Source organism: Fundulus heteroclitus, chromosome 14, assembly GCF_011125445.2.
Source record: "Fundulus heteroclitus isolate FHET01 chromosome 14, MU-UCD_Fhet_4.1, whole genome shotgun sequence".
Lineage (NCBI taxonomy): Eukaryota > Metazoa > Chordata > Actinopteri > Cyprinodontiformes > Fundulidae > Fundulus > Fundulus heteroclitus.
In genome coordinates this window covers 29,018,131-29,043,408 of record NC_046374.1, presented here as the reverse complement: position 1 = coordinate 29,043,408, position 25,278 = coordinate 29,018,131, and the positions used below count along the sequence as shown (strand labels likewise).

The window sequence follows — 25,278 nt, the reverse complement described above, 5'->3', positions numbered from 1 at the left end:
GCATATCAAAATATTCACCCAAATACATATATGTCATATAAGATTCACAGGTGCACTACTGCTGAGGAATTAACACATGTGTGAGTCCAACGTTCACCCAATAATAGCATAATGATAGCAATAATAACATGACCTAACCAAACGTAACACTATGAAACACAGAGGATTCACTCACCTGTGGATGCTCAATGCTTGAAACTGATAGTAAAATGTATTCCATCATCTACTGTCTGATTTATCTGGCCTAAAATGATCTTAAAACTTGGGAGCACTTACAGAGCACATCTAATACGGTAAGTTGATCCGTTAATATAAATAAATAAGGAACATGAAAAAGCAACATCTTTCGTCGAGCAAAACACACTTCAAAGACATGACAGATGTTGGCGCTCCACCATATCCCTTTGTTTCCTCACGTTTAGACCAATGTAACACAATCTTTAAAGTATTTTTATTAATAGCAGCAAACAAGGGAGGATAAAAATGAGCAGGACATCAGCTCGAAGTAAAACACAGGTAACTTTTTGTTTGAAATGATCAAATAAATTAAATATTGAGTTTAACAATGTGATTCCCGCAGATGGTTTAGAAACTGACAGCAGGGAGAGGAAATTTGATCTCATCTGGGAAAGGAGGAGAGAACGGTATCCAAACTGTTTGCAACAGGGGCTAAATGACTCAATTTTAAAGTCATTGTTATCTGTGCAGCAATAAATTATTATCAATATTTCCATCACACATTATTATGTTGCTCTACAAAAAAAGGTTTTTGGTAGGAACAACAATGGAATATGACTCGGTCTTTCTCAAGCCTCTTTCACACTTACAACCTTACCCAGTAATATACTGCGTCAGGGTTATGTGTGAACAAAGCCAGAAGTGATTTCCCGGGTAAAACTGACCCGGCAAGTAGCCAGGTCAAGACCTGGTATCATATCCGCTAACTTACCGGGACATTTGCGTGATTACATAAGAGGTTCTTAGTCTCAGTTTGTATTTCTCAAAGCCATTGTTTGTTGTGGCTAACCGTTTGACTGAGAACATTTCTGGCTGGAAATTCTTCTTTAAAGGTTGGATTGATCGGTTAAAGCTATATCCTTTGCATTACTGCCACCTGCAGGTCATATTAGGTATATCCAAGTGTGAAAAGAGCTGACCTGGTAATTTTCTGGGACTAATTTGCATCTCACAAAGGCGCTAGTTTTTGTTCAACCCGGGAATGTGGTCCCAGTAAATTACTTGGACTTATGTGTGCAAGGGGCTTTAGGAAAAGTTCACTCAATATATTTGCTAAAGTCTGTTCTTTAGTAAATGTTGCTGTTTTTTTGTGGTCCTGGTTTCCATAAAATTACAACAACAAAAAAAAAACATGTCATAAAAGACAAAAACGTTGTGTTGTACCTAAAAAAAATTATAAAATACAAGATTTCAGTGAAAATCTCACCCTAAAAATGACAGAAAGTGTCCATCTGCATCAAACGCAATTTTGAAATTTAGGTTGGGGGCAACACAAAATCTTTCCAGGGGCCACAGATGGTCCCCGTGCTGCACTGTGGATTCCCCTGATTTATGAGATGGAAAGGAAGTCAAATTAACAACAGATGCCAGCTATAATCTTCTTCATCTTCAATAGATTATCAATCCTCCACCTGTTACTAGAAAAAAAGCCCTCCTGGCCGTCATCTCATTCTGTCCCCCTGAAAATATCTCCACTGTCACAACCCCATCCCCTTCACTTCCTCCTCCTCCTCCTCCTACTCCAACCATCCACCCGTCCCCTAACCTCAGATTGGCGAGCACCAACAGGTGTCCACAGGCCTCCCAGTACAAACACATTCCACCCTTTCGTGACTCCCAGCATGGGCACCCAATCAGGCTGTGGTTTCGCCCGTGGAGCCATGACCACAAAGATACGAAGGGGCGGGAGAGAGAAGCGCTGGACGGACAGAGTGTGCCGCCGGAGGAGCCGTCATTAGGAGATAATCTGGATTCAGGGGGTACAGAGGAGCCCGAAAGACCGCGCCCTTTTTACGAGGATGCAATGGCTGCCGTCAAGGGACAGATGAGGATGAAGTTTAACGTGGACACATTTCTCATCATCTGTGGCATTCTTTGTTTCACCTGCACAGGTAATCTGCGATATTTTCTTGGTACATGTTAAACTTTTACCCTTTCAGAATGCTTTGAGTACTAGTAATCTGTTTAGATTGCAGTGTACAAACCAGCTTCTTTTTTTCTCCATCTTGTTTTATTTGGTAAAGCATTTAGATGCTGAAAAGGATAAAGATACTTTTCTTTTTAAATAGAAATATGTTGTAATTACCCCCACCCCACCTCCCAACACTCCGTCTATGACCTTCGACCCTAAGTAATGCTCAGAAAAACAAACCGTTGCCCTTTGCTGGTCGGTGGCCTGTGGTGCACCCGGCGCTCCCAACACTATTATTATTTCCTGACGTGCTTCCCCTCCACTTCCTCTGCAGCACATATCTTAAACCTCTACAGATGGGAGATTTGACATTTATTTCCTTTTTTTTATCAAAGTTAGACCCTAGTCTTTGTTTGTTCTTCTGAGGTTTCTTTGATAACTCTGTAAAATTATGTATAATTTTAACATTAACAAATTATTTATGTCATGAGATTCACAGATTTATTACACACTGAAGGATATATTTCTGATCGTTTTGATGATTACGTCTGACAGCTAACAAAAACACCAAATTCCGTCTCTCAGAAAATTAAACATATATTTAAGATTAATTAAAAAAAATTGTGATCAAGAAATGTTGGCCTAATGAAAAACACATAATTGTACTGTACAGTATATTCACTTGAAACTTGGTCGTTCATCATTTTGAGTGAATTAATGCGTCAGTGCGGCGTGACATGGAAGAAATCAGCCGCTGATGAGGTCTACAGGAAGCCCCGGTTATTTAAATCACTGCCTTCAACCATTTTCTGAGGTTTTCACAATGTTAAAACTAGAATTATCAGGAAAAATATCTTTATGTGTAATTAATTTATATAAGCTTCCTTAATTGAACTTATTTCCTGATGGTAAATACAACTTTAAGCACCTGTAAATCTTGTAAATCTTCCTCAGTGATTTAATGTTAAACTCAACAGAACAGATTGATTTCGTTTTGAAGCGATTAGAGTATGAATCAAATCAGTGAATAATACATTTTATGTTCAGCTGACAGGTTTATATTGCTCATTTTAGTCAAATTACAACATGTTTCAATGAGTCTGGTTAGTTGCATTGAAAATACCTTTTGAAAATAACATTTCAGCCGGTATTGAACATGTGTTTTTACTGGTCTGATGAAATATTCTAATCTTAAATGTCATGTTTCATTAGCTGTAAGCGGAAAATCATCATATTCAACAGAAATAAAGGCTTGAAATCATCCTTCTGTGCATAATTAATCTACATAATGTGTTTAACTTTGTCAAGAGAGTTACTGAAATGACTGAACGTTTCAGTAATATTCTAATTCAATGCTTATGGCTATAAATATCTTTACAGATTTTCTCTGTTTCAGTCTTAAAATGTTATTCAGTTCAAATTGAACTGCCATTTCTATTTAACAAAAACCTTAAATTACACTTCTAAATATAACAAGAATACAGAAAAGTAAGATGAAGCAGTTTGTGATATTAAATTAAATTAGTTCTCCAGTGGCTGTCATAACATTGGAAAGGCACAGTAGCGGCCCAACCCCTTCAAGTCCACTGGCTTTAGGACATGATGAATCCTTCCTCTATTTACAACTGATGAACAAATTTGTGAATATCTAGAAACTGTTTTTCAAAAAAATAAAAAACAAAGCAAACTGGATGGCTGAGAATCTTCACCAGCTCTAGAAACTGTTGTGGAAATACACATATTTACACATGTGTATCATCTACCTTTCCTTGGAACGTATTTATAATGCAGAAACCTATTTTTGAAAATCTCTTAAAATCGTCCAACAAAAGTTTTCAAGTTTTCCGAGCTCCTGTGGTTTTGACTTTCATCCAGACGAGTTCAGTTCATCGTCCTGGACCCCATTTGAGAAAGCTTGATCTTCCTGCAACACACGTTTAATAAAAAAAAAAAATCACCAAGGATGTTCACCGAAGGGCTACAATCCATCCCATCACATCGTTGGGCTCATCTCCTGCTGGGAGTTCCTCACCAGGCTACAGAGGGCACACTTTTTGTTGTTTTCTTTTTCCTTTTTGCCGGATTACTCGCCACCTGCTAAGAAATGCTCTGTCTTTACCAGTCAGCCGCCACGAGGTCGGTGACCTCTGCATTAAATAGCAGATCAGCCATGCATCCTGTTGATAGCATCAGATGATATTTTTAGCCTGTAATCTTAGTTGGAATTGAACACAACACCAAACCGCAGCAGGTGTGACTTATCGATCCAGAGAACAAACATGCTGTTGTATGACTTTCAGAGGCTTAAGAGGCGAGTCCAAGCACACTTTGTTCAATGGGATCCGATTCGTGGCTCATCAGTAGCACTTTGACTCACTCTATGGCTTTTCATAATTCTTCCCTGTATTATCTGTCACGATAAATATTTGGTCCCCCAGGAGCCTCAGAGACGGAGCGAAGACTCCATCAGAAGTTGTTCCAGAACTACAACGTGAAAGTCAGGCCGGCACGTCACTGGAAGGAGAGGGTGACTGTGCGCGTGGGGATGACGCTGTCCCAGCTCATCGGCTTGGTGAATATGAATAACCGGGAAAAGCAATACGAACCGAGCGTACCATCCATAATAACTTGCACCTCTGATAGAGAGGTGTAAAAAGCCTTGCAATACATTAATTTTTTATTCTACTGGCTTAACTTCAGACTAAAAAATACACCTTTAATTTGAGTACAATCCAAACAATCCAAAGCTTTGGGGTTATTTTACCGCATTCTTGTTCTAAATGATTTGTCTCTGGGAAGAGCACTAAAGTCCCTACTTACCTACACATCAGCATTTTATATGTAATAATGTGTGCATTATTACATTTATTTCAAACACTCAACTATACAAGCTTAGAAGAAATTACAAATCAGTTAAGCTCTTCCTCCTGCTGTCTTGTCTGGTACAGCACTCAGTTGGTTTAAATCCCACCTAAAGAACAGGGACTTCTTTGTAGCAACAGGTAGCTTCTTACCACAGTGGACAAAAATTACATGTGGGGAACCCCAGGGTTCAATCCTGGGACCCCTTCTATTCAATATCTACGGGCTCCCAGGTTAAAACAAGGAACAAGATTAGTCACCATAACTACGCAGATGACACACAGCTCTACAGCACAATGTCACCAGGTGACTCTGAACCCATCAATGCACTGAACAGATGCTTAGAAAGGGCTGCTGTTGCTGTATCAATCCTCCAGACCATTCAGATCGTCTGGCGTTGGTCTACACTGCATATCCAGAACCAGAACCCAATGTTAAAAAGCAGCATTTAGCTTCTATGCTCCACAAACCTGGAACAAACTTCTAGAAAGCTGCAAATCAGTCAAAACACTGAGTTCCATTAAATCAAGACTGAAAACCCACCTGATTAGATTTGCTTTCGGCCCAAAATAACAGGAACATTGACCAACATGTTTGATGTGTATTGATGTTTTCACCTGATATATTTAATGTTTGTTTCTGGTCTCACAACCAGTGGCTGTTTTGATGTGTTTATGATGTTTTTATGCTGTAGAGCACTTTGAACTGCTTTGCTGTTGAAATGTGCTATACGAAAAAAACAAAAAAACAATTTTACTTAAAGCAGATGTTTGTCAATCTTCATAAGTCAAAGAATGGCAACAAAAACATCTGCTGGAATTTTCCCATAATATAGTCAGAGCAGTTATTAAAATATTTAAAACTACTGTAACTGTGACAATACAAGGCTGGAGGAGGGCTCTAATCTATCTTGTCATCAGAGAAAGTGAGGAGGATAATAAGGGAGATGCTCCATATGTGATGTTATGTGTGTGCCAAGGGAAAGTATGGGAGGCATGTCTGGTGAAAGCCTATTTTCTGGTCCAGCTTAATAAACACTGTGAGTTTTCCAAATGCTGCTTGGCCTTTAACTGTGACTCCATTGATGGAAATCTATTCATTCTCTTCATGTAAAAATTTGATATCCTGATGCATCTCAATTAACCTGACTCTCACCAGACGGATGTAGTTCCGCTGAGCTCCACACGGCTCCTCACATCCATCTAGAACTTCTGTCATTGGTAGGCATTTCAATACCACACAAAATGAACGAGCCAATCAAGATCTCTCGGGTTTTCGTAGATGTGACGTATCGAGAAGCGACTTTGGATTCAGACAACAATGGTTTTAGACAACAAAGGTTTAGGTGCCTAAAGCACACAAGTGGCAGTAACATTAACCTTTCCCTGTCTGCCCCACTACAGAATGAAAAGAACGGCGAGATGACAACAAACGTGTTCATGAATCTGGTATGAAGATGGAAACACTTATCTTTAACACTGAGCATCCATCCTGAACCTTTCTTTGTAGCTTTAATTTGGGTTTAACATAAATATTTCTTTATCTTCTGGGTTTACTCAGTAATCTGTTTTTGTTCTATGTTTTTTCCACTTTAACGTTGCCTTCTGTTTTTCCTCCATCCAACCCAGAACTGGACAGACTACAGGCTGTCGTGGAAACCAGAGGAGTATGACAACATCTCGGTGGTGAGAATTCCTCCCAACAAGGTGTGGCGTCCTGACATCTACCTCATAAACAAGTGAGTCACCTGTCTCCACCAGCACTATCATCTATTACGATTAGGGCAAAAGAGTCAATCCAAGGCATAATTGAGTAAATTGTATTAATAAATTGGCTTGCAAGCTAACAGCCACTCAAACTAATACTTGTTCAAGCTAATCAGGATTCAGTCGCTTGCAACTTAGAGTAAAGCTAACTTCCACTGAAGCTAATAGTTAATCAGAGTCACAACAACTGTTGGTGAAACTATTGCTAACATGTGCTCAGGGTAAAGCTAATAGCTGGTAAGAATCAAGCCAAGGGCAAAAAATAATAAAGTTAACTCACAACAAAACATAAGATTTCCTACAACATTACATTTCTACAACCTAAATTAACTAATTTAAAGTTTCCTGAATATCCTCACCAGTGGTGTCTCTGGCATGATAAGTTAAGTGGGGCACAAAAACTCAACACCTGCTAGCAGCGACAATTTTTTTTGTGACGCACACAACCTGGCTTTGATCAATGTTAAATGAAACAGATAAATTTGCATAAACCAACACAGCAGAAATGCAATATAAGCTAAATGTAGTTTAATTTTTATGCATAAAATTATAAATAAAGGCTCACTCCTAACGCTAATTTATTGAACACAAAAGATTCACATCAATCCTTCCTTGAGCTAGCAAGGACAACATCATAGATTGTTGCACACTTTCAGAACGTAAATGTAACATGTGAATTTCCAGCATTTTGATTGGACGATCCGAGCTTGGGGCCGTATGATTTGCGCCCCACGGCTGTCTACTGAGAGCGTGTTGGGCATGCTCTCTGCGATTTAAGATGTTCATTATTTAAACGTTGGTGGGCCGGTCCTAATATCAAGACGCCTCAAGAGGATTCAGCTACTGAGCTTATCAGTTTTCTGGCAGACTTAGATATATATGACACATATATTTATAGCAGAATTTTAATGGTAAGGGTCTTTTTTACAATATTACTCTATAGCGAACGATCCTGTCCCACTGATTATTGCGAACATAGAGCTCCACGGTGACATCTCGTTGGGCCAAGGTCCCACTTGCCCCAAATGCAGAGACGCCACAGATCCTCACATTTGTATGTACAAGTTATTTATTTTGATAGTATTTCATAAACGGCATAACTTTGATGTTGCTAAGTGTGTAAATCAAAGCTGGTTAAAAAAGAAAAAAAAGAAAAGAGAAATGGAGACGTTGTAAAGCAAACCTCACATTTTGTCTTTATTCCTCCTCACAGCCATGACGGACAGTTTGACGTGGCTCTGTACGTTAACGTCTTGGTTTACAGTACTGGGATGGTCTCTTGGTTGCCACCGGCCATCTACCGTAGTTCCTGCTCCATCGAGGTACTTGTGTCCTATATTAGTACGCTCTGGTTAGAAGATCCCCCTCCAGAAGACGGGATAGATGTTGGACGGTTTTAAAATAACCATTCTGTCCCGGTGGTCTTAGCATTCTTACCGCCAACCATAGCAAGGGAGATAGCAGACATGTTTGCAGGTTTTGTACGACATATTTGGGATGTTATCTCTAGTTTTTCAGTTTTGGTCACATGAACTTGGTGTGAGAAGCGAGACAATAGAGTGAGAAACCTTTATACATTTTTATTTTTAACTATCCCAATTCTTAACACTTTCGCATACACTGATGTTAGCTGTTGACACATTCACTGGAAGCAGATCCTCTGTGGTTGAGAGAAAACTGAAACTTCATCTTGATGGCATTATAGGTAAAAAAAAATGCATAGGGTTTGCTTCTATTGTACAATCTATAGGTGGCATATTTCCCATTTGACTGGCAAAACTGCAGCATGGTTTTCCGCTCGTACACCTACGACGCCTCAGAGGTCGACCTGCAGTTCTATCTCGACGAGAATGGGTCGGAGATCCAAGAGATTGTCATTGACAAGAACGCCTTCACGGGTTGGTACCAAACGTATCCTTACCCACAGTCATTAATTCTGGGATTTGTTAGTCCCGTTAATGTGCGTCCTCTCCCTCTTCACAGAGAACGGAGAATGGGCCATCTGTCACAAACCGAGCAGGAAGAACGTTGGGGACGACCTGTACGAGGACATCACCTTCTACCTCATCATAGAGAGGAAGCCTCTTTTCTACATCATCAACATCATCGTTCCCTGCATCCTCACCAGTGTGTTGGCCATATTTGTCTTCTACCTGCCTCCTGGAGCAGGTCAGACCCTTTGACATGCTTTGGCATGAAAGGAATACAGAAAGTGATGCTCTATGTGGGACCATCATATGCTGTGTGTTTTCAACGCAGAGGGCTTTATACAGTAAGCGTGCACTGTCAAAGAAACCTATTCATACACGGTGGACTTAAAAGGGGTAGCTGAAGCCTTCTCCGTGCTGAAACAAGGATTTTGCAACATGTTTTTCATCTATCTTTTAACTTGGTCATTGCTAAACGTACCGATCAAGGTGAATCAGAGGCGTAACAGGGGTGGGCCGTTTCCTAACATCCCATTTCATGGCAACACCTGTTAAGCTAATTGTGAGGTGTACAAAACTTACGTAGACTGTGAATAAGAGGACAATCTTAAAGTAAAAAATATATATATATTTTTTTTGTAAATCGGGAGTTAGGTAATTGTGATGACAGATAACTAAGATCCATCCATCCATCCATCTGTTTTCGAACATGTGTATCCCTTATGGGGTTGCAAGGGTTGCTGGTGCCTATCTCCAGCTGTCAATGGACGAGAGGCGTGGTACACCCTGGACAGGTCGCCAGTCTATCGCAGTATAGCTGAGATAAATAAGTCAATTATGACATGACAACATGACATTAAATATCTTCAGTTATCCTCTTTTATTTGATATTCACAAGACCAACCAGCCAGTTGTTAAACAGTATATGTACCACAGCTAAAAACAAAATAACTTGATTGCTTGCTGCACAGTACACACGCTCTGTGCTGATGAGGATTTTCTCACCTTGAGATGCTGAATGCTTGATTGGCTTACACAGCTGGGTGGGGGGGGGGGATTCCTGATTAATTAGTTCATTAATTAATAAATATTTGACCACTTGGGCGAACTCAGACCGTTGAGCTTTCAGTCCAAGATGCTGAGTCCATTATTCTGTATAGATGAATAACAAAAAGGCTACTTAAGCAAGTATTAAATGGTCTATATTTATTTATAATAAAAATCTGAGTTTGGGCATACGTGCTAATCCTTCTCCATTTCATTGTTTTGATCGTTCTGATTCCAGGGGAGAAGATGACTCTCTCCATCTCCGTCCTGATCGCGCTCACTGTTTTTATGCTGCTGCTGGCCGACAGAGTGCCCGAAACCTCCCTGGGCATCCCTATGATCGTCAACTACGTCATGTTCACCATGATCCTGGTCACCTTCTCGGTCATCCTGAGCGTGGTGGTCCTCAACCTGCACCACCGAACACCCAGCACCCACATCATGCCGAACTGGGTTAGGAAGGTAACAATGCGGTCGTCCGTACCGATTCAAAACCTCTTTTAAAATGCAGCTTCGATTTAACCGTAGACCTCAATTTGCAGGTGTTCATTCACCTCCTGCCCAGATACATCGGTATGATGAGGCCAAACCCAGAGGAACCTTTGCTGGAGGAGGAGTCTGAGAAAGAGGACGCGCCATTCCGAGGTTTCAGTGGACGACAGCCTGGAGGAGAGTACTTTTTTCGAAAGATCAACCCTGACCTCGTCTTGCCGTGGCGAGGGAGGTGAGGCTACGTTCAGGTCCAATGTCCAACAAAAAGCTCACATCACCACATTTATATATCATTTTTAGCTTTAAATGTATACTATGCAACCGGGGTTGATTTTCCAGTGAGGCTCCCCCCAGAGGGCGAAAGTAAAAGTGCACTGTCGTAAAGATGCTCAGCTGTTCTCCTGGTTTCTCTGTCAAGCCAGGCGTGGTTGTTTTGAGCTTAGCAGACAGGCGAACGCAACAAAAAGTCGAAAAAACGGCAGTACAAACAATGACTAACACAGTGAAAGTATGAACATCCACACAGAGAGAGAGAAACCATTCCATTGTTACTTACAATCGCATCAGCAGAAACGCGAGGTCCGCGTCAGCCTTGCAGCCTTCTTTTTCTTTTAGCTCTCGCCATTCGAATAAAGCTTGCCCGATGTTCACCCGTGTAGGACTCCTCTCTCTGTCCAGAGCCTTTTTCTCTTTCTTGCCTGCTCCGACATGGGCTTTCGCTGTTTTCTCGCTGGTTCCGCCACGATAACTGCACAAATATCGCCACTGTGCTAGCAACGAGCGTGCCTTTCACTGGGGGCGTGTAGCAGTTCTCACCGTAAAGCAAGACCGACTCTCGTGATGCACCAGACTTCTGAGCCTGTGGGTGCGGGCCGAGGGCTCCTGCAATGGGGTACCGCGAGCGAGCTATTTTTAGAAACGTAACGTCACGATGACGTCACATCACGTGGTACGCAGTAGGGCAAGCTTGCATAATCCGCTGCTGTGTCGCTGTAAAAGAGACGTGCGTTAGCCTAGGTTTTACTCGGTAAACGACTGCTTTTTCCAAATCTAAGACCATGGTTTTTAAACATCGTTGCTATGGAACGTGCAACAGCGACTCGAGGTACGCTGATCGGCCGCATATGAAGGATGTTTTCTTCAAGACTGCCAAGGAGAAATGTGTGCGGGGCGGTCGGCCTACATATGTAGCAAGCATTTTGTTGGAGGAAAGGCCCCAACCAAAGAACATCCTGACCCAATTCCAGCGACATCAAGTAGTGAACAGGTAAGAGTATTTTGGTGGCCGACATGTTAATATTGAAGCGCCTGCTACCATGATAGCATATAGGCTATCATGGTAGCAGGCGCTAACATGATACCCTGCTACCAGGTTAGCTTACTCAAAAACATTTCAAATAAGACAAACATTAAACATATTACCGATCCCTGGACGGTGATTACAAACAAAAAAACGGCCGACGACGCCATGACCGCCGCTCAGGAAAAAAAAAACCAAAGCTTACCGTTCGATCAACTCGGCCCGTTTTCCGTTTTTTTTAAGCCCTCGACACTCAAGCCATCGTTTGAGCTGAAGGTTGGTGTGTTCTTCGACAGTGCGACCAGTAATCCGGGCGCCTGGAACATCGTCTTGGGAAAGTTTAACGGCTGCAAATTCGGTCATATCGCTGGTTCTGTTGTGCGTGTAATAGCTGGTTGCTACGGGCGTTCTCTACCTGTTTGTCCTACCTAGGAAAAGGGGCGTTGCTCTTGAGTCGGTGACGTCACGTGCGCGGTACGCCATTGCAAGTACGGTATTTCCCCTACAGACCACCTGGGCGGCCGAGAAAACCTTTGTTTGACCTGAAATGTCTCATTTAATCATCCAAAACGGTATGGAACACATTAATTAACTGAAAAATGTTGCATAGTATGCCTTTAAAGGTAATCAAAAACGCAACTGCTATCAATCACACATTGTTTTTATTTTTGCGATAAAAAGAAGATACTTTCTCCACCTTTCATTTGGGTCGATAACGTGCTTCACCGCCGGCTTCACTCCGGCTAATCTTGAGGATCCCGAGGCTATGCACTCAGCTCTGGCATCAGAAACATCTCAGGGCTCCCGTGAACCCCCGTTCACGGGAGCCCTGGTTCCTAGGTATCTCCTGTCCCGTTCCGGGGGCATCAGATTCAGCCTCAGCTAAGCCCCCACACTCCCATTCACAGTCGCCAGCCACTAAGCCTCTATTTAGGTTGGGCATTAGGGGGTAATCCCGCTGAAAGGAGGTGGCGGGTGGGGGGAAAGAGCAGAAAGGGGGAGACGAGCGTCGTCGCTGAGTGATGGGGGCACAGAAGGCTTGATGTTGGATGGAGTAGAAACAAAGAGCTTTCATCAGCCTGTCTGCCTTTTGCTTTGGCTGTTTAGCTTAGCTTGTGAGAGAGAATGAAGGTATTTTGACAGAATTAAATGGCTTTCATTTGGTAGACATGGTGGAAAAAATGTCTTTACTCACGTGTGTCTCTTGTGTGGATCAAGCTAGCTCCTTTATGGATTAAAGCCTGGCCTGTATTACATTATATGTGATTTCTGATGTTTCTAACCTTTGGGTCACTGCCTTGGTTAGGAGCGCCTCAAACTAGGTAAACTAAAATTTTGGATCTCCAAAAACCTGGTATTGAATGTGCATGGTGTGTGGCAGGCATTCCACTTACTTACCGTTCCTTTTCACTCATCTACAAGCACACGCATCACCCTTCAATCAGCTGCTTCGTTTATTTTGTCCATGTGCTGTCACACTGTCTGCGTCTGGCTCTCCTGCCGGTGCCGTACATACTGCATGTCGTTACCAGTATGCACGCCCTGTAACCGTACACTGCACACACAGACTGTATAATAGACGGCCTCGCTGTGACAGCTGGGCCCTGCGCACATACATATGGAAGGCGTTCAAAGGAATCCCAGTGTTTTGGGAACCGAACGATGAAAGACGCGAAGCGAAACCAGGAAAGCTAATTGTGTAACATGTAAACTGACCTGAATATCTGCGGTTTGTTTGTGGTGATCTGGTAGAGGTTAATTAGCCCAAACTTGTATCTCTAAATTGAACGTATACTGTTGTTATTTTGTTTACATATGCTACTAGGGCTTGTATTCTGCACATCACTTGTCACGCAGCAATGGTTACTAGATGTGCACCAAATGCTCAATGGGTGAATGGAATCAGCCATTTTTTAAATAGCCATAGGAGAAATGAACTAAAACATGGTTTGGGGAAAAATAAGAAATTTCATGTTTCGTTTCAGATATTTACATGAAAAGACTTACTGATTTTGGAAAGTCTTGCATTTGTGAGAGAAATGGTTTTCCCTAGATGGAACGTATAGAATTACAAGACCAAAAGCAGGATGTTTGATACTGTGACGTGACACATTTGCAATATCTATCTATCAATATCTATCTATCAATATCTATCTATCTATCTATCTATCTATCTATCTATCTATCTATCTATCTATCTATCTATCTATGTAATATTAAATAAGACTGCAAGGTGATCCATTTGAGCCTGACCGAATTTTGTTTTTTTTCAATAATTGGTGAGTTTTTAATGAATATTTATTACCTATACACTAGAGAATATGAGGAGGTCCTTACAAATGCATGACTTTACAATGTCAGTAAATGTCCATGTTTGTATTGTTGATCTTAGTCGTTAATTATTTGTTTTCACTCTTTTCCCTTAATTTACTATTTTACTAAATCTGAGAATATCCCAGTTTCCTTCCCATGAATCCCTGCCCTGAATCATTGATGATGTCAGTTTTTTCCCCAAAATATGTAATGTTTTTAATGTTAAAAAATTACACAGATGTTGTAATTCTTCATTTTTTTCTGAGATTTTTCAGTAATTTCTTCAAAGATTTTCCCATTTCATTTATATTTGTATTTAAAATTTGAAACTTATAGTTTCTCTGTTTGCCTCCTGCTGCTGATTTAATGACTAAATCTGTTACTGTCAAAACAAAAGTGGGGCAGAAAACTACTGGCCATTTATTTAGTGTTTTCTCTTTCATGCTGTTGGACTGAAACTGGACTAAATGGATTTAACTTTATTCAAAGCCGCATTTCTGATAACTGATTTGCTGGATAATTACATGACAGTGCTTATTTTTGGTCACTGTTAAACATTGTTGTTTTCAAATATTTAAACAACACCATTATATTTGCTCTTCCACAAATACACCTAGAATAAACATCTGTGATATTAATTCTTTTGCACCTTTAAGTCAGTTATAATATTCTTATTTGATTACAACAGCAGATACAAATGGTGAACATGAAACTATCAATGGTTAATTTTGCAATAACAATTCTGTCCGAGAGGCGCGTTGCACATATGATTAGTTTTTAAGGAACAGCTGTGACTTGGCAGAATACTTTGGAGGTCACTGCATCACATAAATGTTGCCTCAAAGTCACCAACTGCGTAAAGGTAACTTCGAGTCCATAATGTTTGTCACATGCAGGACAGATAATGTCACTGATGGTATGCGACTGTAGAGCTGAGCAATGCATTCAGCCATGACATAAATCACAGCTTATAGAGCACCTGTGAAGGGTGTTGTCTCGTATTTTTACCCACCCGCAGAATGTGGACGCTGCAGATGTAACCACAAAAAAAAAAAATCTAGATTGAGAGCTATTACGGGAAGTCAAGAGCAGTCAAAAAAATCTAGGAATTGTGCAAGGTATCGTTGACATTTCTGACAATATTAGCTTAGCATGCTAAAAGTTGATTGTGAAAATAATAAATTGACTAGTGCAAATATCATGTGGTTACCAGCTTCCCTATTCTAATTGTAACAATATGCAAAATGCCGTGCCCAAACAACAGCCAGCCATTTTGTTCTGAACAAAATAGAAAAGTATATTTTTTCAGTCCATTAACAGCGCACAGAAAAAACACACCCTGTTTAATATGTTAACTAGGACAGAATTTTAAGCTAGTATCCTAACAGTACATGCTAACTTTTGTTTGAATATATCAGTTTTTACACACAATCACCTATATGGTTTTCGGTCACAATTTAAACAAAAATGGGAAGTCAGTTGAAACGGTTCAAAAAACTAATCACATTAATCATGTTAACCTTCATAGAGTTTTAATGCAGTAAGCTAAGATGGTGTACTAACCTCAAATGTTTGAATGTCTCAGTTTTTATAAAATGTCAGCCATGGGTTTGAGAACAAAATTGCAACTATAAATTCCTTTTAGCTGATAAAGCTCAAATATCTAAATAAACTATTTTTGGTATACAGGAAGTTAAGGTAGTATGTTAAGCTAGTAGGCTAAGCTAGTGCGCTAAGCTAGCAGGCTATGGCAAAAATAGAGCAACCAACAGGCTCTGAACAGAGATATAATGGTGCGTCCCTTTTGCCTCGGAGGTCGGGACAGACGAGTCCCAGATTACGTCACATCCGCCTTTTTGCGTTGCAGTTTCCCTCATGTTGGAAATTAGGAAAAAACATGGACGCTTGCAATGTTGTTAACACAATAACAATGACAGCAACGCCGATCTAGGCAGTATTCTGTGCAAATAAACAAAGCTGAAACATCCCGTCTGATGAACACTAAAAGGCTGTACGACTGAGTAAATGTTACATTATTAGCAGAGAGCTGCTAAAAAAAAGTCTAAATATGAGGTTTTTCTGAACGTTGCTGCGAGTAGCAGCCATCATGAATGCTGAAGCCGGGTACCATCCCGTTGCACCGAGTTTACAACTCGGAGTACCGACTTTAGGGGCCATTCAAGTTAAATTCTCCGACCCGGATATCGAGAACTCCAAGTACCGAGGACAAATGGAACGCATTATCTTTTATTTGTTTATTTCTCACCAAGAGTATTAAGAAACGATTAATTTATTTTTAGCAGTGCTATTTAAGGAAACTGCAATTGTTGAACCCAAAATGTTTTACATAATATAGATAGATAGATAGATAGATAGATAGATAGATAGATAGATAGATAGATAGATAGATAGATAGATAGATAGATAGATAGAGATACTAAAGAATTCCCACATTGTGGGACAATAAAGGAATTTCTAATGGGTCACCGGTGACCCATCGGAGCGCATCTTTGATTTTCACCAGGAAATATGTGTAAAGCTTCTGGGGAGACCCAAATAGCAACAGAAGAAGTGGTAGAGTTTGTCACAGGAGTGTCAAGGTTTTTTCTAAATACTTGTCAGAAACGTTTTGGAGAGCCTACAGAAAAACAGATCTCGAAAACTCATTTCATACTATATTGCATTCAAATTTAAACCCATCACAGAAAAGACTTGTCTCTTTTGGCTCCTTTATCATTCAGATAGAATCTCCTTACATCAGCCTGCAGCTGCTTGTCGAAGAAAAGAAAAAGACAAGAGCAAAAAATTTAGAATTTCTGTGTGTTCCAATAACTAAAAACTGGTTACCAGTTAAAAATGTTAAAGTGTTACTATTACAGAGACACCAAGCTTTTGCCTCTACTCCAAAGGGTTCAAAAGCATCTGATTTAATTTGGGTATATATGTTTTTAGACGTGTTTTGGAAATTTGGGGCACCGGTTAAGCGGTTAAGTCCAAAGTGTTTGTATAATGAACTCTCCAGAGCAAAGGTGTCACACTCATTTCTATTTTGGGACACTTTTACATCAGGAAATCATTAAAAGGGCAAGTTGCATGTGTATAGATGACACTTTTGGTTTCATTTAATTTCAGTCCACATAGAAATATAACACAAAGCAGCACCCTTAGTTTTAGCCACTTAATACAATTTAAAATGATATTTGCCTCTACTTTATAACATGATATGCCTTTTTTTTGGCACTGGAGGGCCGGATAAATTGCCTTGACAGGCCGGATTTGGCCCTCGGGCCTTGAGTTTGACATCCTTGCTCTAGAAGTTCCTCTCATTCCTCACTCTTTCCCGTGTTTATTTCAGGTGTGAAAGCACAGTGCAGCTCCAGCGGCTCCCGGACTCAGACCGGTTCTGCCTGATCCTCCCTCCTAACCTGAAGTCCGCCATCGACGCTGTGACCTACATAGCCGAGCAGCTGAAGAGGCAGGACACGGACGACTCGGTGAGTGTTCTGTCCGGCGTGTTTTCCAGGACAGTGTGCGGGCCCAGAGCAACCCTGATTCACAGTCGTTTCCAGTCATGTGTCACCAAACATTGCTGAGTCAGCGTTTACAGAAAGCTTTGCTCCTGTTTGTATTCCAGATGACAGGGGACTGGCAGTTCGTAGCCCTGGTGGTGGATCGTCTCTTCTTATGGCTGTTTGTCATCATCACCACCCTGGGAACCCTGGCAGTGTTCCTCGATGCTAGTTTTAATTACACACCCGACAACCCCTTCCCATAGAGGACGGGATCGTGCACACATCCAAACCCTGAAACGGGCTGTATGGTTTCCTAAGATCCCCAGGTTGGACTTTAATCACCTGTTCACTCTGGTTCTGGTCAGCTTGTTTTGTGAAGTAAACCGTACACTGCACAAAGGCAACTAAAAGTAAGTCAAATCTTGTGGAAATTAGTGTTTTTGTCCTTGATTTGAGCAATTAAACAAGATTATTTGCCAATGGAATAAGTATTTTTACTCCTAAAATAAGATAATTAGATATATTCACTTGAAATAAGATGATGGAGATGAGTTGTTCCTATTTTAAGTGTAAAAACCTTATTCCATTGGCAGATCATCTTATTTACCTACTCAAATCAAGTGCAAATACATTCATTTCAAGAAGATTTGACTTACTTTTAGTTCTCTTTTTGCAGTGTACCAAATGTTGACCCAAATGTTGTATTATTTTTTCTACAATTGATGTATTCAGTCTGGTTTTATGACTCCAAAAACTTGAACTTTGTGTATCTTGAACTGTAGAATAAACTAACTTTGACACAACACTCACTTGGTGCAGTTTGTATGTTTAGCCAGTAGGGGGCAGTGACAACGTTAACAACAGCTGAGGGAAACTTTGAAATGCTTGCACACGCTTCAGTAGATTGCTGCACGTCTGTTCTTGTCTTTGAGAAAGCCATGTTCTGCAGTCGGGATATTAGTATTAACTTTAAAATAATGTCTGGTGTTTACATGTTTTTTTTTTGTTGTTCTTGAATTATGAAGTGTTCCTCTGTCAGATCCAGCTGAAAATTGCTGTTTTAATTTACAAAAGCCCTAAACAGATTTACTCGGCCATTCCTTTGTGATCCCACAATAAAGTCAAAAGTAGAAGAAATGTCCAAAGTTGCTCATAGAACTGAAAAAATTCAGCTTCTTTGCCATCCTCTGAACATCTCTCTAAACAAAAAACTGGAATTTATCAGGCTCTATAGGATTACCAGTTTATATTGCTAATTTATTTAGAGAAATGTTGACTAAGAAATGCCCTTTTAATTGTTTTTTTTTACATAATGTGCCCACATCTTTATTTGGCAATATTTATTCCCTCTGCCTTTTACAGATTTTCCAAATCACAGGACATTTAGTAAAGTGAGGACTTTGGTTTAAAGTGAGGACCTTTTTTTGGTCCCCACTTTCATCATAGGCTAAAGGCTATAGGTTTAGCTCTGTTGATTAGATTTATTTTTAGTTTTATTATTGTCACTGTAGTTTTCTCCAATTATTCTAAGCGTATTCCCTGCGTGTCTCTGTTTTACTTCACGATGGACTCACCACCTGTCCAGATGCCCCATCTGTACTGTCCAATGTTAATGTTTTGTATTTTTTGTATTTTTGTACGACAAGATCAATTTGAATCTTTGTAACCTCTCTGCAAACTGTAGATACAGCTTAAGGAATAGAAATGAGCAAAATGTCGGGAAAACCCTACTGGGACAGTTGAACTTTATTTCAGGTGCGTCAGATTTGCCATGAACTAATTGCAGGTGTGAACTCAAGAAGTCACTAAAGTTGAATCAAAGGTTGTTTCCAGCAATTTTGAGCTTAAGGGTGTGCCCGTGTGTGCAGCCAGGGTATAGCGGTCCTTTCTAGATTTCTACTTGAATTGCACTACAATATGGTCTCATTGTGTAGCAAGAGAATTAAGTCATTTAACAGTGAAGTGGAGGACCTGAATACAGAGAGGAGGCAGCAGGCAGGTGGGTGAAAACATAAAAAAAAAATAGTTAAAATCCAAAAGTTACTAAAAGAAAAGTCCAGAAGAAAAATAAAAACAAGAAGCCATAGGTGAGCCATGAGGAACAAACCAGGCTGGTAGTAACAAGAGAGAATCTGACACGTATTTATTTCTGGGGAGCTTTAATACTGAAATATCAGACAGGTGAGTTAATTTGCAGGGAGCTGACATGCTGTCCGTAAGCCGGCTTTACGATGACTTTCCGTGTTCCCCCCATCATTTAAATGCTGTACGACAATCCACACCGGATCTGTTCATGCATCCAGACAGTCTCCCCTCTTATTTTGAAATGTTACTCTTCCCATGTCAGACTTCCTGTTCGGTTCCTATACATTTTTTTTTTTGGAAATGTACGCCTTTTTCTCCGTCATCCGTCAAAAAATAGACTCGATCCATATTTCTGAAAGTTGACGGATGAGGGCGGTCAGTCATGCCACAGCATCACTGGAATGGCAACTATTTGCCACAGACCGAAAAACGCACAGATGATCCTAACCTTGCACGCTAGATTGATCATTCACAGCACTTTCTGTTTAGTTCTACACGTTATCAATCATCGGTCTGCATCCGTTTGGGGAAAGGGGGGACATTCAGCAGAGCTTACCAAGCTGATTGGGCCTCTAGGACACCTAGAGCCCGCCTACGAAAGGTTGGCTTTAGCCAATAAGGGTATCAAATAAAACTTTGGTAAGCAGCAGGCGCCATGAGAAACCACAACAAGATACGCTGGTCAAGGCACGCTTATTCGCATAGTGACAGTCGTGAGAATCCTGGATTCTGACAAACCAGATATGACAGCAGCAGCTACGTGTGCTTCCAAACGAAGATGAGTTTAACTGTATCCAACAAACGTCTTTGTCGGTTTAGGGGTCCCATCCAGACGAAGCGGCCAAAAAACTGACGTTTGAAACCGGTTCCTTAGAGTGAGGAAGTCTGGACACCCCTATCTGCACAACGGGCCCCAGACAGACGTGTTAGCACGTGTTAGCACTTTCTCCCTAACACACATGAACAAACAGCAGCAACGAGTTAAGGTTGTGTTTCAGACACTCTTTAATTCGTTGTGGATTTTACACCAACACATTTTGCTCCACTGCTGCATTTGCATGGACCAGTTTACATCGGTCCACACATCCACTGAGCTATATAATACACTGGAGTGCTGATTTTGCCGAAAAACTGAAGTCACTGGCCGCCATCTTGCTACTCCCTACTCTCACATAATCCCACAGGATTTGGTTGCAACAACAAGCAGTTTTCTGGCTGAGTGAAAACGTTTTACAGGTAATTCTACAGTCAGTGGATGTACTAACACTATCAACTACTAGGAAATTAGGTGCTGAAATATTTTACATGTTATTCATATTAAATATATGTATATATAAGTATGTGTATATGTATATATGTATATATATGTATACACATATGTAAATATATGTTTTTGTATATTGTTATTTATATATTTATAAATGTTAAACATATATATTTAAATGAATAAAATGCAAAATATTTCAGCACATGACTTTCTCAGTACTTGATATTTTTAGAACATAACATAAAACTATATGGCATTTGACATTTTAAAAGTTTTAACCCCCCCCTGAACATGAGAAAATCCTCGTTATTCGATGCTGTAGCGCACATATTCCCTAGTTACTGGGGGAAAATAGGGAGTACCAATATGGCGGCTGGTGGCTTCAAAGCAACTCGTTCAAACAGACGGTGATTAGCACTCCAGTGTATTATACAGCTCAGTGATCTTATCTTATCTTATCTTGTGTTTTTTACTGATCTTCTTCTTTCCCTACTTCTGTGGTAGCATTACAGCGCCCCTCACTGGCGTGGCATAGGTATTACAATGTCTATTACAGCTCCTCCGGCTGCATGTGGGTTTTGTGCAGATACAGTATTTGAATCCATGTAGATTCAAATACTAAAACAAAAAAAACAAAAAAATTGTAATTATATTTGCCATAGAAATCATAAAGAATCAAAAACAAACTTAATGGCCACGGCACATTTTCTTTAGTTTGAAGAACAGGTCATTCTGTGCGGGTGTTTTTTTTTTTTTTACCCGGTTTTGTTCCATGCTGATGCCCATTGAAGCGCTCACACATGAGAAGAATGAAGCCACAAGAGCAAGAAGACAGTTTCTCAGTATTCTGCAGTGGGGACATGAAGAGGACAGGCGCCGTCCCCCCTCACCGACACCCCCACGGAGCCTTTTCGGGGGAAAAAAGCCGAGTGTTTTATTGCTAATGCCTGAGTGACTTCAACGGGCACTTAAAGGACTGTGGTCGCTGACTTTGTACTGTACTTTCTCAGTTCAGACCCACAGGAGGCCTCAGAAAGAGGAGGCAGAGCACCTGAAAGAATGTTGTTCAGACTGATTTAGACATTATTTCTTTTCTTCTTTTTTTTGGCTCCTTCCGAGCATTGTGCAACGGCAAAAAAAAAAAAAAACACCAAGATGAATGTGTGTTTACGCTTTAAAGAAGTGGGAAAAGGGTAAGGAGAACTGAAAGTGGAAATGTAGGGGGTGTGTGGAGAGCTTTTCTTTAGTGCCTACGACTTGCTTGGATTAGAACGTCATATAAATCAGGTTTCCAGTAGTAACCACTCTGGAAGGGCTGGGATTTGCCTATATTCTCCTGCCCGTCTTCCTAGTCCATTATTACATTTTTGTGTGTGTTTGACCTTTAGATTTGTTTAGATCTATAAGGTTTTCTCCTCATCTTAACTCCGAATATTACAAGAACAACTGAAAAAAACGCAAAAGTTAAAAACCCTCATCTTTATTGGTTGTTTAGATTCCTTGCAGTCACTCCTCCCCAGCAACAATGAGGTATTTGTTGCCTTCAACGGCAAAAGGCTGAAGGCCCGCTACACCAGCCTGGATACAGTTGAAAGGAGGAGAGTTATAGTGACAGGAGAGGAGGTTGAAAGGACAAGAATGTGAGAAACTGAAGGCATCGGAGCAAGGCAGAGAGACAGAGGGGTGTATGGGTAACTGAGCTGTGTGAGCAATTAGCCAAAAGACTGTCATTAGCCGAAGTATGACCTTTTTTAGGATGCGATTCGAATCATTTATATAAACGGCCAACCCATGATGGGTTCATTGGTCAAAGCGTGTTGAATATGTCATGTATTAAAGAGGAAGAATATTTGATGAAAGTCCGTGAACACAGAATAACAGAAGTGGAAATCTGATGGTAAGGAAAAACAGGAGAGCAGGTGATAGGCAGGAAAACAGAAGGATCTGAAAATGTAGCAAAGAGGCGTACAGGCTTCAGACTGCTGGGGAGGTGGATGAGTGACACAAGAACAAGACGAGGCTGATCAGGAGAATGGAGAGCAGCGGAGGGAAGGACTAAACCAAGGAAGTGAAGGAAAGTCCCTCATGAACACGCAAATTAACAGAGTGTTATGCTTCTGACTGAGGAGATTCTCTGATTCAATGCAAATAATAATTAAATAATTAAAAATGTCCTGTCCTTTCCTTTCAATTCAACAAAATTTTATTTATATAGCGCCAATTCATGAAACATGTCATCTCAAGGCACTTTACAAAGTCAAAACCAATCAGATTATACAGATTAGGTTTCCTGTTTTACTTCTTGATAAATGTTATATGTAAATTACATCCAATGTTATAATCTAATCTATTGTCACAACTTCCTTCCTTCCTTCCTTCCTTCCTTCCTTCCTTCCTTCCTTCCTTCCTTCCTTCCTTCCTTCCTTCCTTCCTTCCTTCCTTCCTTCCTTCCTTCCTTCCTTCCTTCCTTCCTCTTTTACTTGTATACTGCCCTCCATTACAAAATCCTTCCTCCTTCCTCCCTCTCATCTTCCCCGTCCTGCCTTCCTACCTTCTTACATTACCTTCCTTCGTTTTCTTCCTTTTCCTCCTGTCCTTCCTGTCCTGCCTCTTCCTAAGTCCTCCTTCCTTCCTTCTTCCTTCCTTCCTTCCTTCCTTCCTCTTTTACTTGTATACTGCCTCCATTACATCCTTCCCTCCCTTCCTCCCTCTCATCTTCCTCCCTCCTTCCTTCCTTCCTTCCTTCCTTCCTTCCTTCCGTTCTTCCTTCCTTCCTTCCTTCCTTCCTTCCTTCCTTCCTTCCTTCCTTCCTTCCTTCCTTCCTTCCTTCCTTCCTTCCTTCCTTCCTTCCTCTTTTACTTGTATACTGCCTCCATTCCATCCTTCCCTCCCTCCCTTCCTCCCTCTCATCTTCCTCCGTCCTTTCTTTCCTCTCACCTTCCTTCCTTCCTTCCTTCCTTCCTTCCTTCCTTCCTTCCTTCCTTCCTTCCTTCCTTCCTTCCTTCCTTCCTTCCTTCCTTCCTTCCTATTGTCTTCTCTTACTTGTACCCTGCCTCAATTCCTTCCTTGCGTGCATGCTTCCTTCCTTCCTTCATCATTAAGTTGTATACTGCCTCAATTCCTTCCTTCCTTCCTTCCTTCCTTCCTTCCTTCCTTCCTTCCTTCCTTCCTTCCTTCCTTCCTTCCTTCCTTCCTTCCTTCCTTCCTTCCTTCCTTTTTTATTATCCATTCTTACTTGTATCCCTCCTCCATTCCTTCTTTCCTCCCCCTTCATCCTTCCATCCTTGCTTCCTCGCTCACTTGTATACTGGCCTCTTCATCTCAAATTACAAATTTAAAATAATAATAAGAAAGGGAGGGAAGGAAGGAAGCATTGCACTGAACCTTCATAATAATGTCTTTTTGCACCATAAACATGGTGGAACATTCTTCTGTTTCTCTCCTGCATTGTTTACATTGATCACTGCTGCACTTTATATTGTAATGTTATCTTATTCCAAGTGCAATCTCATTACACTGTTGTAAGCCGTATGCAACGAAATTTCGTTCTGTATACACTCTGCACATGCAGAATGACAATAAAGTTGTCTAAGTCTATATCGTATACTGCCTCCGTTTCTCCTTCCTTCCTTCCCTCCCTCCCTTTCTCCCTCCTTCCTTTTTTTCTTTCCTTTCTTCTATCCTGCCTCCATTCCTTCCTTGTGCCCTTTCTAATGTCCTTGCCCACAACTTTTCCTACTACTTCTACTCACTTACTTGTAGATTTTATAATTTACTGGCTGTTAACATTTGTGCCATAAATTCATGGTGAACGTTTTATTTTTAGTTTTCAATATTACACAATTTGAAGTAAAGATAAAGAACTGGGAACAATGTCAAGTCTGGAAAACTGTGCAATGGTGGAATGCATCAAAGCAGGGGCGGTTCTAGACAGGGGCCAACAGGGCCAGTGCCCCTGTAGAAATGGCCCTAGCCCCTGTTAAGGCCCCTGTACTAAAGACATAACATTAAATACACTTCTTACGATCATGTGCACTGGCGAAGAAACCAAAACTGATTTGTCACTTTGACCAACTTTATTTTTTACCTATAAAGTTTTAGGATTTCAAAATTAAGGTGTTTCACGTTTAGCTTCAGCCATATCGAGCTGGAATCACAGTTTTCATCTGCTTGATCAGGGGTCTGAAACCTGCAGTTCCAGAGCCACAAGTGACTCACTTAGTAATAATAAAACAATTAAATATTGCCCTGTTTTATCATTTCATTCTTTTGTTCTGTGCCCCTCTGAAAAAAACACTGGCTCCACCTTGGTCCCCCTGCATCGAAACTATCCCTGGCTGTTTAAATCCGTTTCTGGTTCAACACTAAATCTGACGCGAGTTCAACCAAACATGTGAACTTCTAATTATCTCTCACAGATAGTTAGTAGTTGTAAGAACCCTCTGAGGGGGAACCGGGACAGTAGGAAGCAGAGGGAGGGGTTTCCCATCAGAGCAGACAGGACCCCCACACCCTCCCCGCACCACCCACCCCCTCCGTGGAGAGCCCACCCTCTGC

At 40.8% G+C, this 25,278-nt stretch overlaps 1 protein-coding gene across 1 annotated transcript; it reads left to right on the top strand.

The window, feature by feature from the left end:
* Positions 1–1,590: 1,590 nt before the first annotated feature.
* On the top strand, positions 1,591–17,842 carry chrnb1l (cholinergic receptor, nicotinic, beta 1 (muscle) like). The gene is made up of 11 exons (XM_012854224.3): positions 1,591–2,129; positions 4,588–4,721; positions 6,415–6,459; positions 6,640–6,749; positions 7,991–8,099; positions 8,528–8,675; positions 8,761–8,946; positions 9,991–10,214; positions 10,295–10,476; positions 17,213–17,351; positions 17,492–17,842. The coding sequence occupies exons 1-11, from the start codon at positions 2,042–2,044 to the stop codon at positions 17,630–17,632; spliced, it is 1,506 nt and encodes a 501-aa protein (XP_012709678.3). The 5' UTR covers positions 1,591–2,041; the 3' UTR covers positions 17,633–17,842.
* Positions 17,843–25,278: the final 7,436 nt, after the last annotated feature.